Source organism: Morone saxatilis, unplaced genomic scaffold (assembly GCF_004916995.1).
Source record: "Morone saxatilis isolate NCDOM2014 unplaced genomic scaffold, NCSU_SB_2.0 Contig16, whole genome shotgun sequence".
In the NCBI taxonomy this organism is placed as follows: domain Eukaryota; kingdom Metazoa; phylum Chordata; class Actinopteri; family Moronidae; genus Morone; species Morone saxatilis.
The window spans coordinates 26,665,294-26,679,929 of NW_023339718.1; the positions used below are offsets into that span (position 1 = coordinate 26,665,294).

The 14,636-nt window shown below is 42.8% G+C and overlaps 1 protein-coding gene across 2 annotated transcripts; it reads left to right on the forward strand.

Annotated features, from left to right (window-relative positions):
- Positions 1-10,024: 10,024 nt before the first annotated feature.
- ccn1l2 (cellular communication network factor 1, like 2) lies at positions 10,025-14,636 on the forward strand. Of its 2 annotated transcripts, none has more exons than XM_035659019.1 (5): positions 10,025-10,354; positions 10,511-10,724; positions 11,735-12,097; positions 13,315-13,517; positions 13,702-14,636. In XM_035659019.1, exons 1-5 carry the CDS (start codon positions 10,286-10,288, stop codon positions 13,999-14,001), a joined length of 1,149 nt encoding a protein of 382 aa, XP_035514912.1. In that variant the 5' UTR covers positions 10,025-10,285; the 3' UTR covers positions 14,002-14,636. The 2 variants fall into 2 exon arrangements, with proteins under 2 accessions (XP_035514912.1, XP_035514911.1); XM_035659018.1 differs by having other exon boundaries at positions 10,026-10,354; positions 13,699-14,636.

The following is a 14,636-nucleotide window of genomic DNA, read 5'->3' on the forward strand; positions in this document are numbered from 1 at the left end:
TTGTCATTAGGTATTAGTGCATGCTGCTAGCTGCTAAGCAAACAAATGATCTCGCTAGTTTGCTAAAGGAAACAAATTTTGCCCTGAACTACATCAAGGCTGAGCGTCGTCAGGCCTGTTTCTTACTCACACATACAATACCTTCTGTACTGCCATTTCTTGATTAAATGTGACTTAATGTCCATTTACTGTATATTGGTTTTCCAGCAGCCTCAGGCACAGTGAGCTTTATGTGTTTGTGTCCCAGTTCCCGTAGGGGAGCCCTGGAACGTTTTCTGTTTACGGCTTTACTGTGATAACATTTTCCCCTCTGAATCACAGGCAGCGCTGTGTAGCGGTGCCACCTTTCCCCTGCCCACTAACAGGACACTCTCTGTCAGTTGGCTACACCACCAGCTCCCACACTAAAGTCCCTTTGAAATACCAGTTTGTTTATTCTACTGTACTAAATATGCAGTGTGCAGTTTAAGAAACGTCAGATTCACTGGAGGGAAAGGCAGCATCTGTGTTGATGGCTCTGGCCTCTGTCATTTCAGCTAAATCCTGCTTCCTTTCTTCAATTGTGTTTTCATGCTTACTTACTTCAGGATCTCCTGACACAGCTTATACTTTCTCCTTTATTGGCTTTCTTATCTAAATTTTCGATCTGGGATGTTATGGAAAGTGACTCCACTTTTTGCTCACCTTTTTATTTGCAAAACTCAGTGTACCTTCTTTTTAGGCCTTTAGGTGTCAGTTTTTTAAAGTAGACTCATTGTATACATTGTTTTCTGCTGTGGATTGAAATGTCCATGCCATTTAAAAATCTAAAATCTGCTCACCCTAACTAACCAACTATCTTTCTCATCTAGAAATACTGTTACCATTTCTGCCCACCCATCACATGGTCTCCATTCCAATTGTGGTCTATTTAGTTAAAGGGATAGTTCGGGTATTTTTAAGCGGGATTGTGTGAGGTTCTTATCCATAGTCCAGTAGACGAGGTGGCCCCAGTTTGGAGAAGTAGATATGAATCCCAGAAGGGAAGCAGAGCGATGCACTGCTGTGGATGGGGGATGCAAGAAAACTGAAAAAAACATATTTATCACATAGAAAAGGCCCACCTAAAATAAAAACAATTTAAATAAACTGTATTAGAATTAAGATATAATCTACAATTCTTAATATTCCTACATGCACTGTATTACACCACAGATACAATTGACACTTCTTAAGTCCCGCCGATTTTTACACCAGTTGAGCAAGCCTCGATCAGAACCTCGTGCTAGGCTATATGTTAAAAAAAACAACCGCATTTTCAAGATGGTTAAAAGATAGTTTAGTTCAGTTAGCTAATGTTAGCAAAACTTTAATTAAGTAAGTAGCTAACTAATTATTGACGTAAATTAGCTAGTTAGCTAGTGTTTAGTACATTAGCTTTTAGGTGGAACTATGCTAGCTCAATGATGGATGTAGGTTAGCTAGCTAGGTAGCAAGCATTTAGCTAATGTTAGCTAGATAACTTAAGATGTGACTGTATGTCCCTTTTTTATATTTAACATTTTGTTTCCTTTATAGATTAGCCTAGCACTTAGCATATCTAAGTACAGGAAAGGAGAAAGTTGACCAAGGTTGTGACCAAGCTTGTGCAACTGTTATTGGAGCACAGAGCAAAAAGGGGGCGGGAGTAGGAAGGGTCAAGACACCTTCACTACCACGGCAAAGAGAAAAAAAAATAGGATAGAAGTTGCTTTTTGTCCTGTTGTTTCATCTGTGCAGTCTGGGGTTAAAAATTTTACATCTTTTGTTTTTCATACTGATATATCTGACAGCCTTTATCAAACATTGGATTTAGATTAGCTTTGCAAATATTTTATGAGTAAGGAAATGCACGCAACAGTGAACATAAACACAGTTTAGGGCACCTTTAAATCCACGTGTCGCATACCTCGGCCTCTCTGTGGAAGGGATGTGTCCATCAGTACCTGCAGCACACCTGCTCATGCCAGACACACAATGGCCAAGTTATTGCTAGTATTGCTCGCACTGTGGCCAGTTATTGCTGCTCTGCGCTCTCTGCTTTCATCACTTCTATTAGATGCTGTGGAGGAATGTGCAGGCCGCAGCTTCCCTCTGCCCTGCTGTTCGGGCAGGTGCCAGCTCAAATCACGACTCCCTTTTGTATGTGGCTGCAGGACAGCCACACCTGCAGTCACCACATGTAGGACTAGCCTACCTTTTCATTAACTTTTATTCATCCCCAGGGTATAGGAGTTTGTGGAACAGCCTCATCCTGCTAATGAAAAGCCATCCAACCGAAGCCTTGATAGAGGAAGTGACCAAATTCCTCTAAATGTGTGCTTTTGTATTTGCAGTGTAGTTTTTGTCTTAGTAACTAGCCATGTTACTGACATGTTTAACTTGTAAATCATTCTGGCCTCTACATCCTCTAGATATAATGTCCATTACGGAAAACAGCATTTTAAACCTAACAACATTGTGATTGACAGACCATTTCCATAATATTGCTACAATAATACCCCACATAAACGACTCATAATGAGTGTTGTAAATGGCTAATACAGATTGTAAAGCCCCTTGAGCCAAATTTGTATTTGTATGTATTTGTATTTGTATAAATAAAAGTGATTTGATTATGATCAATTCCCGCCCCTTTTTGCATTGTGCTCCAATAACAGTTGAGCAAGCCTCAGTCGTTACCTTGGTCAACTTCTTTTCCTGTACTTAGATATGCTACTGTATGTGCTAGTCTCGCCTATATTGAAAAAACAGCCACATTTTGAAAGAGGTAAAAAAATAAAAGCAGCATATACACCGATCAGCTGTAACATTCTGACCACCTGGGCACCCTGGTCTTCTAGCCTTCACAGTTTGGTGTTGTCAAAGTCGCTCAAATCCTCACGCTGCCCATTTTTCCTGCTTTGAGGACAAAATGTTCACTTTTAACCATCTTCAAAATGTGGCTGTCTTTTTGGGAAAAATGTTTACCAAGTGCTTGTGGTTTTGTGGGTTCTGTTTCATAAATTAGCAAACTTCATTTAAAATCCCATTGACATTTTTAGCTCTGCTAATAGCTATAAAATCCAGTTCTACAACGGAGCTTAAACAGTATGCCATATAGGATACCGTATTGTTATTTATTCAGTATTTCTTTTTGTGAAGTACAAAAATGAACACCATTGTGTAGGAAAGCGATGGATGTTGAAAACGACCAAAATGAAGGAAAGCTTTATATCTCCATCAGAAGGCTGATGTGCAGATACCCACTGCCAGTCATGGGCATCCAAATGCACCACAGCTCATGACATAATCTGCTCACACTCATCTACGAAATCTAATACTCAGCTGGTGATCAGCTCTGGCTACTCAGTACGAGTGTATACAGTGCAGACAGTATGTGTATGGTAAATGGAGCCCATTCAGGCTAACAGTGGGATGAGTGATGACTGCAGTGTACTAGGAGCTTTTTAAGGACACTAGCATGAGGAATGTGGCAGAGACGTAACCTGTGGAGGCGATGTCACAACAGGGCCTGGGGTTCATCTTTCACACACATATATACACACACTCTCGCACAGATGATTCCACACTGAACATATATGTACATTTATGTGACGCGTTGGTTGCCCACAGTCGTCCAAAATGTGTTGAGGTGTTCTTTGTTCTTCTTGCATCTACTGTATACAGACAACCAGGTTAGAAGTGAAAAGCACCCAAAAGAGACTATTGCAGTGTGGTTGTACATCCATAATGTTAATAATAACAAAAGTAAGAATCTAAATCCACTAGAGGCCTTGAAGTTTGGATGTGACAGACAACATAGTGATCAGTTTGTTTTCCTACCAGTAGTGGGAATAAAAATGTCTAGTTTTTCCATATGATGGTGCTAGAGGAACAGGACGGCATGTTTTATCACTTAAATATTTCCACAATTAACAGATTGCCATTAGATTTGAAGTGGCAGCTGTGTCTCAGGTGGTAGAGGGTTGTCTTGTAATTGGAGGGTTGCTGGTTCAATTCCCATCTCACCAAGTCCAGCCGAATTAAATTAAATTTTATTTGTATAGCACCAATTCATAACAGAAGTTATCTCAGGACACTTTTCAAATAGAGCAGGTCTAGATCGAACTCTCGATCTTATAACACTTATTTACGAGCCCAACAGTACCCACAATGAAGCAAGCACTTTGCGCGCACGGTCAGAAACTTAGGGACAGACCCTCGGCTCTAGCTGTGGGGTTTGGTCGTCTTGACTCGACCAGTATGGGGGTTTGAAGGAGAGAGAAAGAGAAACCAGGAGTAACGAGCAGAAGGACAGAGCAGAGACAAAGTTGGCACAGCAACAACAGTAGAACCACTACATAATTAGTAGTGGATGTATTGATGATTGAACATTGAAGAAGATTGATGACGAGGCAGCATAACTAAGAGGATGTTTCAGACTCACCTTATATAGCACCGTAAATATAACCTTTTTATCAAAGGAGAGAACGTCTTAGGCCTACTCTTAGAAATGGTGAGGAGGGGGTGTTCTGCCTCCCGGAACCCCAAAAACTGGGGAAGCTGGTGCCACAGGGGAAGATGGAGCTTTTGGTAGCTGGAATGGCTCTGGCTTCACTGTTTACTTTTAGAGGATCACAAGTAACCCTGCATTAAGAGAACGCAGTGTTCTAGAGGGGTAATAGGGTACTATGAGCTCTTTAAGATATGAAGGGGGTATTCTATTCAAAATTTTACAGGGAGCCAGTGCAGAGAAGCTATTACAGGAGAGATATGATCTCTTTTCCTAGTGCTCGTGCTGCAGCGTTCTGAAGTGTCCTGCAAGATACTGCACCCTAAATTGCTCCCCGATGGCTGGACGATGTATGGGTGAGCTTAGTATCATTGTGTGAGTGCTTTGGATAGGAAGCCCTATTGCTCCTGATGAGCAGTTGGCACCTTGTATGGCATCCTCCCTTTAAGCCTATTGCAAATTAGTGGGCAGCTCTAGCATCTTTCATTTTAGTTGCAAATTTACCAAAACTGAAGATATAAATGTGTTCCACTTAATTGAACTGCTTCTAACTGAGACCTGATGCTAGTCTTTTTGAGACAGGCATGTCTAAAAGGAATACTATAGAAAAAAGTGTTTACTTCTACTGAACATACAATATTGGTTGAAGAGAAGACGCAATTAGATAATGAAATAAATACAATTGTCTGTAGGTGTGAATGGTTATTTGTCTACACGTGTCAACCCCGTGATGAACTGGCAATCTCCTGCCCAGTGTCAGCTGGGATCCGCTTCAAACCCCTGTGACCCTGTAAGGGATATGTGGTGATAGATGATGGATGGAGGAGACAAAAAATGTGAAAGGCCCTAAAAATGCCAATAGATCCTTCTAAATGTTACTACTGCACCTTTAACTGGCCGTTATAAAAATCAGGTTACATATATTCATCATACAAAGTTCAAATCTTTAAAATTTCAGTCCTGGTTGATTTGGTGACCCCAGCTTCAACACTACAGCTAAGCAGGTAAAAACTGTTGAGGTCTGTTCACAGTGCAGCCAAACAACCTCATGTTGTTTTAATAAAGAAGTCGGTCAACAACTGGCCTTTTTTCATCTTGCCATGATCCAGTGTGATATGATTTCACACTGTGTACTACCACGAGTAGTTTTCCATGCAACAGCAGGACCCACACAGTGAAAGGAGTTGGCTGAGTTGGAGGTGTGCACCTGCAGCTCTTCATGTAACAGCTCACTGCGGCTGTTCCTGACTGTTAAATGAAAACTGATCCACTGACAAAAAGTGCTGAATGCTGTGGTATTGATGAGTCATGTTTAAGTGAGTTTCTGTTGCATGCAGGTAAACTGTCTTTGTAGAGAGCAATAAAAGGTGGAAGTTATCAGAATCAGAATCAGGTTTATTGCCAAGTAAGTTTTTACACATACAAGGCCTTGGTGCATTGGTGCGTAAGAATCACAAAAAATCAAGTACTTTTTAAATATAAAAATATCAAGTTGCTAATCGGACTGCAGAGGAAGTCTTTGTATATGGGTTTGCGCTGGCTACACTGGAAGCATTAAAACATTGCCCGTTGCCACCAGAGGCTGAATCATCATCAGATGATAGTCACTGGGTTCCAAGATCACTTTTATTGTGAACTAGCAGCAGTAGGAAAATAGCAACATAAATAAAATTCCAAAATGAAAAGGGTTCATCCTCTGGGAAGCATGAAACTCCCAGCTCCGATTTCATATTTCTTGTGTTCAAATGGAAATGACAGCATTACAGGTCAGGGAGTCAAAATTTGGACATGAGCATCATCAAAATGATTAGACGCCATCCATTGGGTACTATCTTCATGAGATATCAATGACATCAAGTCATTCATTTTTCTTATCTTACACACAACCTCATTGAAATGATCAATTCCCAACCAACAACAAAAGTCTCATTTTCGTTTGAGGTGGCGAATGTGTTAAGGCACAATTGGGCTAAAATCTCCGGTTATTTGTTAATGTTGGCCAAAAGCTAAGGACACACAATATGGACACTGTGAGGAATGTTTCTTATATAAACCACAAAGCCCTTCATGAGCTTCTTTTAATTTGTACAAACTCATACTTTGCCTTTCATGAGCTCTTATTTGAGTCCAATATAAACTCTGTCTAATCCATTCACGGCTGTTGGTCCTGTCTGGGTTCCTGTTGTGTCTTCTTAGTTCTCTGTGGTTGACTCAGGCGTTACAGCACCTCTTCCTGCATGCTGTACACACTTCCTGTTTATCCTTTGGACTGCCATGAAAGTGTGATTCTGAGCGGTTCAGCAGGATTTGGCCTTTTCGTTACCACATTTCAAGGAAGCCTCACACCGAGTCTCGTCACGCCTATGGCTACAAAATGAAGAAAATTTGAAATATTTGAGACAAGTGTTCTCACAGAACCCTGTTAGAAGTTTGTAAGAAAAATGTTAAAACTGCTTTATGGGACTGACTCCTCAGGCTTGCGGTTGGTGTCAGATATCGAGCTGAGAAAATAAACAACAGCGTGATGAATCGCCGACAACTTCTGACCTCCATGTGTTTTGGAAATGTTTGCCTGGCTGACAAACAATGGTTGGCACACGGCCAGGCAAGAGGCTGCCAAACTGGCAACCCCTCTACCCCTCCTCGTCTCCCCCCCTCCTCCAGCCCCTCCATCAATGTCTGACGCAGCGTGGCCAGTACACACATCCTGCCTTTGTGGGCCAGGAATGCCAAGAATCCAGACTGCTGCTGCCCAACAAGGTGCTCTCACCCCATCTCCCCCCGACTCCAGCGTCCCTGTGGTTTTACAGCCCAGCCGGCCGGGTGTCTGGGTGGCTGCGTGAGGTTTGATGTTGTGCTCTCTCGGAGCAAAGCAACATCACCACTCCAGTCTGGAGCTACGACACCTGCTCTCTGGAAGTGAGCTGTGTCTGGTGGGGACCGACTTTCAGCCTAGAGGCCACAGGTTTGCTCCCAGCAACTTGCTTAAGTTTGATGAGGTTTTCAGGGTGGGCTGTGGGGCGCTGAGGTCAGTCTTTTTCATCTTTAAATGTCTTTAATGCCACAAAGTGTGGAAAGGCTTCTGAAATATTATGGCATTACAATTCCTTCCACAAATCCACAAAACTTTTACCACCTGCAACACATTCTGGTGGTAATAATGGTTCTCTCTTTCCTGTAAATCATCAAACATTTTGGTTTGTGGTCCCTTAAAGGGGCTATGATTAATATTTTTTGGGGTCAGATGACTGTATAATGTGAAAGCGGTCACTTTCAGCTGTAGAGGGTAGCAGTTTTAACCTTTTTAAACAGCTGTTTATTAACCTTCTGTACGCTACCTGCCTAGCACTTGCAGATGACAAAGTAAGAGACTAGCTGGTGACCACAGTGGAACATATTCCCCTCAGGGAGACAAAAAACGGAGCTAAAAGGGAGTGAATGTTGCATTCATCAGCTGGCAAGAATACGACTACCAATGACTGCTAATGCTGCGTTGTATCAGCTGGATGTGTTACTAAGCAACTATTTACTGACAATAAGCAAATTACCATAACTACTTAAAACGTGCTATTATGTTACTGATGTGTTCACAGCTTATGTTTTGTTGCCAACAAGTGGCCACAAATAATTAGTTATTGCAGGTTGAAAGAGCAAATTAACAGCGGATAAAAGTCTTATTGCGGCATACCTCCGCTCACATTGCTGTACTGATGTAGATGTGAACTCAAGGGTGTGTCAGTACACTGTGACATCACTATTAGGTGTGGTTACAGGTGCAACAGAGCACACTTCAGACCTCACCCAGCATGGGTGACTTGAAACTTTCAACCAGAGAGACAGTGAAACACTGCTTTCCAGCATGTCTGCTTATGACTGGCTATGATCAGCCAGGTCCCAGACCTCTGAAATAGGTCTAATTTTAGCCTCATTGATGAGGGCTCCAATCCAATCCAAACAATTAATCAGAGTGTTTGTAGACAGGATTAAGAATGGGGCCGATATCTTCCCAAATAGCTACCTAGCTACATTCATGAAAAATAGTGACAGTAAAATGGCCTCAAAAATAATTGTCACAGCTGTACAGGTTCCACATCTGCATATTGCTTCAGTCAACATTACAAAGGAAAAGGTTAAAAATAAGACACTGAAAATGAGTTTTGCGATTGAAAATTCATTCTTGACTTATAAAGCAAAAAACAATCTCACCACAAAGTCTGCTCAGGACCTTTTGATCTTGTCACATGATCTTCCTCAATAGATAGAGTAGCCCAGGTAGGACTTTTTGTCTACATTGCTTAAAAGCTTTCAATCTCCAGAACAGCTACTAAGACCTAAAGTGCGTAGAAAATTGGGAAAGCATCTATATTTCCATGACAACTGGGAACACTATCTGCTGAAGGAGATCATTTGATATGTTTAAAAGCTCCAAAACATCCCTTTATTCATCTGTTGCCCTTCTAAATGTTTTTAACCCTCAGGGTGGGAATCACTGCTAAAAAATGTTACTCTGCACTCCGTTCCGGTCAAAGGTCCCACAGACACAGTGCTGCTCAGTTCATCTGTAATTATGCCATGCTTAATTAATGCATCATATCCATAATCTTATATAATTATGATATATATCTTGTTAAATTGGTTTTGACACACAGATGTATTACATTAGTTGCGTCCACAGTCTTAGTACTTTCTCTCAGCAGACTGTGTACACCATGTTTTTAGGGAACAAGGGGAGACCTTCAGCAGCTTATCAAATGCGGCAAATTACATTTCCCATGTTTCATGAGCCAACGCTTAATGTGAGGACCTTCCTGCTCTCCAACAAAACACTTTTTACGTGCCCCTGGGATGACAATGGGAATGCAGAGTTTTTCCTACCAATCATGGGAACCTGAGGATAGGCCTGTATTTCCTGGAATGCGGCCCATTAGGAAAGAGATGGAGGGAACACAGGATGTCCTGAGCACTGTGTCCCACAGCACACTGCAGTGTGGAGAGAGCACAGAGCCTGGCTGCTTGGTCAGAGCTCGTGGAAGATTTGTTCACAGGGATTTTCTCCACATCACCACTTCCCCTGTTAAATACTCTACCACGATGGACTGGGATTCCCTACTCAGGTTTTCCATTACACCTAGTCCTACCATTGTTTTTTTTTTCTTACAGACATCTGTCAAATATGACCTAACCTGTCTTATACCCCTTGGTATGCATGTGTGGGAGGGTCAGGGTTACCCTTTAAGTCAAGAAATACAATATATTTGAATCAATATTTGGTTGCCTGCATAGACCAGCTAATAATAATTATTTGTCTCTTGCGTATATTTTGACACCTTTCTCTCTGAGGTCACATGTTCACAATTACGCAGTTATTTGAACATGTCTCCGCCACATTTTCACACCAGCAAGCCCGCCACCTCCTCCCTCTGGACACTCTCCAGCCGTCTTAAGAGGAGAGCCGATGATATCACAGGGAGGGCGGGGGCATGTGTGTCTATAAGTACAGGCCCCGCACAGGGAAACCTCTCTATGAAGCGGAGCTGAGCTGTGCTGAGCTGTGCTGACACTTAGATACTGTATAGGAGATCAGGCAAGAGCAGACGAGTGTACCTCTTGGTGCACAGACTCTCAACTGTGGATACGTTTTTATACTGGAGCTGAAAGACAAGACTTTTCCCCTCTTGGGACGGTTGATCTGGACCACTTCTTCCTTCTTACTTCCTGTATTCCTTTTGAAGGTTTTTACCCGTGTCTTTTGGTTTGCCTGCTGTAATCAGGATGCTTAGCCCTGTTACTTTGCAGCAGATCATTTCCACCCTGTTTGTGCTCGGCAGTGCAGCAGTGATGGTGAGTTCAGTGACTTGTGGCATATTGCTTTTAAACTATTTATTTCATGTTGGTTAGTCATTATAGCTAATATTGGATGAACTTCCATTTTATTCCTTTTATCATTTACACATCCAACCACTGTCACACATCCTGACCTCTGACCTTCTTTCTCAGGCAGAGGTCGAGTGCCCGGCCGAGTGCTCCTGCACCCCCTCACCCCTGCTGTGCCCGCCAGGCGTCAGCTGGGTGACTGACCACTGTAACTGCTGTAAAGTCTGCGCCAAGCAGTTCAATGAGGACTGCAGCGCCACCGAACCTTGCGATCACATCAAGGGGCTACGCTGCCATCTGGGGGCTGGAGGAGACCCTGAGAGAGGACTGTGTCGAGGTGAGGGCAATAGCTTGGCTGGCCAAAGGACATGATTAAACTGAGCTATTACAAAATATGGGTTTACATCACAAAAAGTTGTTTGGTTGAAAGTCAATCCTGAATGTAGTGAAAAATGAAAAGTGAAGAACATGAAACAATATAGTAACAAAAGGGGTCACCAGATTTGTTAGGGTTTTTTTGTTTTTCTGACTTTTCTCTTGATTGTATTTTTTCCTTGTAAAATACTGCATAATTTCTTTAAAGCAGTCAATTCCATTGGTTGAACAGCTCAAGTAATGTCACAAGTAGACATTCATTCATTTTAAGGGTCCACAGACCACAAGGTATAAGAACCACTGGACTAGATAATGTAACCCAAAAGGAAAACAGGATGTATAGGCTATACTGGGTGAACTATAATTAGTTTTCCCAAATGATGTACAGATCATCAGTCATTCTATTATCTCAACTTACTTGACATACAGCTGCTGTAAACGGGAAAACATCTCATGCACCCAGACACCCCTAGGTTTGGGCTAAGCCCCAAATGTTTACAATGTCTCGCTCCACCCCTGGTGGAAGAGCTCTTTCAGGTCCGACAAAATAACCCTGGTGATGAGGGTTATTTTGGAGAATACAAAACTTAACCAAAAAACTGCATTACATACTGGAGGTGTGAGGTTCTAAAGACGTGAGTGCAAGGGTCAAATAAAAGGTGCTATTAAGTTGTAAGTTGAGTGTAGTGTATAGTCCTGACTAACAGACAGGATATTACGGCCTCTGTTGAACAAATGTTTTTTTTTTTAATTTGGAATTGCAATCCAAGATCATTGGCATATCCCTGTAAATTGTTCAAAAAGCATGAAATCCTGAAATATTCCTTTTTTGAAAATATATCCCTTTGCGCAGTTTCTTCTGACAGGCTATGATGTATTTGTGTACAGATGCTAGGGTTCTATCTGTCCTTCTGTGAAGCCCTAAGGTCTTTCCTCAGCTCTGTTTCCTGTTTTGTGTGTGTGTGTTGACAGCTGAGGCCCAGGGTTTGCCTTGCGAGTTCAGCGGGCGGGTGTACCAGCACGGCGAGGACTTCCAGCCCAGCTGCCAGCACCAGTGCACCTGTATGGACGGGGTGGTGGGCTGCATGCCCCTCTGTCCTCACCAAGTGCCCCTGCCCGACTGGTGCTGCTCGAGGCCCCGGCTGACCAGGCCTGAGGGCGGCTGCTGCGAGGAATGGGTGTGTGACGATGACAACCACATCAGTGAAGAGCCAGACGAGCTGACACACACCCCCCTGCCAGACAGCCAGCCCCTTCCCAACCACATCAGTGCCCTGCTGCAGGTCCAGCCGCAGCCTCGGCACCCAGCTGCCACCAGAGGGGCCACATTCAGAGGTAAACATCACAGCGTAACTCAGCAAGGCTTTTCCCAATGCCCACCACCAACACTAACTATGGTCTAAAGGAGGTTTTTCATGTAGATGTGCAGGAGATGCACAGCGCCAACATCATTGAAAATGAAATTTTCCACATTATGATAAAATTTCATGGTTAAACAAATCCACTGGTACAGGCTATGACTCCAACATTTTATTAGAAACCTTCTAAGAACCAGTTTTCTTTTTCAACGGCTAGAGAACACACATAGAGCCACGTCATTACGTCACTGTAATGTCTCCAATGTTAGCTTTTGTTACCAAAGTTACACTAGCTGCCTAGCTAGCCAGCTGTTGGTCAGTTAACGTTACAAATATTATATATTATGAACGTTGAATGTAACATAAATGTTATGAATGACCACTGTAAGAAATTAGTCGCTATGCTTGCTGGGGTAATGTTAGTTCACAAACAGCTAGCTAGCTAGCTCAATGTTATGTATATAAAATCTATGTTATGACATAAGTTGTTCTTGTAGAATTGTGATGTTGCACTGGAACCAGTTTTCAAGGCCCCAGAGCCAGTTCTTTGGCTGTTGAAAAAAGTAAATAACTGGGTGAGATTTGGCACTGGCTGTGAACTGGTAAAAAATAGGTAATAAATATATTTAAAATGAACAAACAAGACCATTAGAGAGAAGATGAATTACTTCTATATAGTTATTCTTAATGCCTGCTGCCAGGTCAGATTGGGTTAGTTTCCCTTTGAAATAAATAAAAAACACTACCACCTTTGTCCACAGGGGCCGCCAGAAACACAAAGGTTCCTTTCAGGGGCTGTGAACAACATTTAATGTCTTAAGCCCTGCTAGTGACCTTTCTAGGGAAAAGGTCATGAGGTTATTAAAATTCTTATCCTCCTGGAAGAGTGAATGTAAAAATCTTAAACAAAATGTTTATAATACAGGTCAAGGGGTTGCCAGAACCTTTATGATTTATCTTTTGTGGATCATAAATGTCTGAAGGATTTCATGAAAATGTGTCGTAGCTATTGAGATATCACGCTGAGTGTGTAAAACAAAACAACCGACTAACATCCCCATTGTTTTCTAGTACTGGAGCAGAAAATAGAATCACAGAAACATAATATCATAAATACATCATAATGCTGAATGGTTGCAGGCATACATTGTTTAATTGTAACTCGCTGTCTTTCATTTTTTGGCTCTCCCACAGAGATGGCATCGGTCCCCATGTCTGAGGTGTTACTTGAACACAGCTGCTTCCCGCAAACCACAAAGTGGACCGAGTGTTCCACCACATGTGGGATGGGCATTTCAAGTCGAGTGACCAATAGTAACCCAGACTGTCGGCTGGTCAGAGAAACCAGACTGTGCCAGATCCGGCAATGTGAGCTGCAGCTTCCTGTAGCTAGCAAGGTATGCTAAACATAGATAAGATAGATAAAACTTTGCTTTGGGTTGATCATATTTGTCAGTTAAAGAGTTCATGTGAATTTCACAATGTATGGAAAATAAACATGCATTGTCCTTTGATGAAAATTGGTGTTTCATTATGTCACTCTAATAATCTGTTCTGATCTCCGTTTCTGTTGTCCAGAAGGGGAGGAAGTGTCAGCGAACTGTCCGCCCCCAGGAAGAGGTCGGAATCACCTTTGCCGGATGCTCGACAGCACAGCGGTACCGCCCTCGCACCTGTGGGACTTGTGCTGATGGCCGCTGCTGCACGCCCTCCCACTCTCGCACTGTGAGGCTTCGCTTCCACTGCCCGGACGGAGAGGGCTTCTACAGAAATGTCATGTGGATCCAACGCTGCAGCTGCAGTACAAGCTGTCGCACACACAGCGGGCCCTCCAGCCCTTCAGTCAGCCTCCACAACGACATCCACACCTTCAGGCACTGAGGCTGACTCATCACGCTCAGCCCTGGCCTGGCACACTGGGCAAAGACTCTGCACCCCCTCCCCCTGGGTGAGCTCCTGTCACCCCCCTCCTCCTCCTCCCTAACCAGGCAATACGCTCGCTTGCACTTTAAGCTTCCTGCCACGATGGCATCAGTTTGTCCACACTAGAGGTGTGTTAGCTCTCTAGTACCAGGGCAGCACTGAGGACAACACACTACAGTGTGCTAACTGTTGGCAGACAGTTTTTACTGAAACTTCTTTTATTTATTTGTGTCCTCTCCACAGAGGGCCACATGACAGTTTGTCATACAGAGAGAAGGTTGTTTAGACCAGTAACAGACAGAGAACATTGATGAGATGTGATGGGAATTATGGACATGCAATCTAATTAATGAGGAGGAACTAGATGACATAAGACATATACGTTAGTGACCATAGGAACTATGTGTTCATCATTGCCTGTCCTTTTTCATACAATGTTTCCTACACATGTATTGATTGTGGAATTCATTAAGAGAGTGTGTGTGTGTGAGGGCTTGTTTTACTACATTTGTGGGATCCTTTGTGGGGACCAGAATGCTGGACCCAACCAGTTTAAAGGCCTGTTTGAAGACTTGGTTTTAGGGTTAGGGTTA

Coding starts and splice junctions, on each gene's coding strand:
- ccn1l2 (XM_035659018.1), top strand. CDS start 10,286: ATGCTTAGCCCTGTTACTTTGCAGCAGATCATTTCCACCCTGTTTGTG. Junction 10,725..11,734: donor TGAGAGAGGACTGTGTCGAG/GTGAGGGCAATA, acceptor GTGTGTTGACAG/CTGAGGCCCAGGGTTTGCCT. Junction 12,098..13,314: donor CAGAGGGGCCACATTCAGAG/GTAAACATCACA, acceptor GCTCTCCCACAG/AGATGGCATCGGTCCCCATG.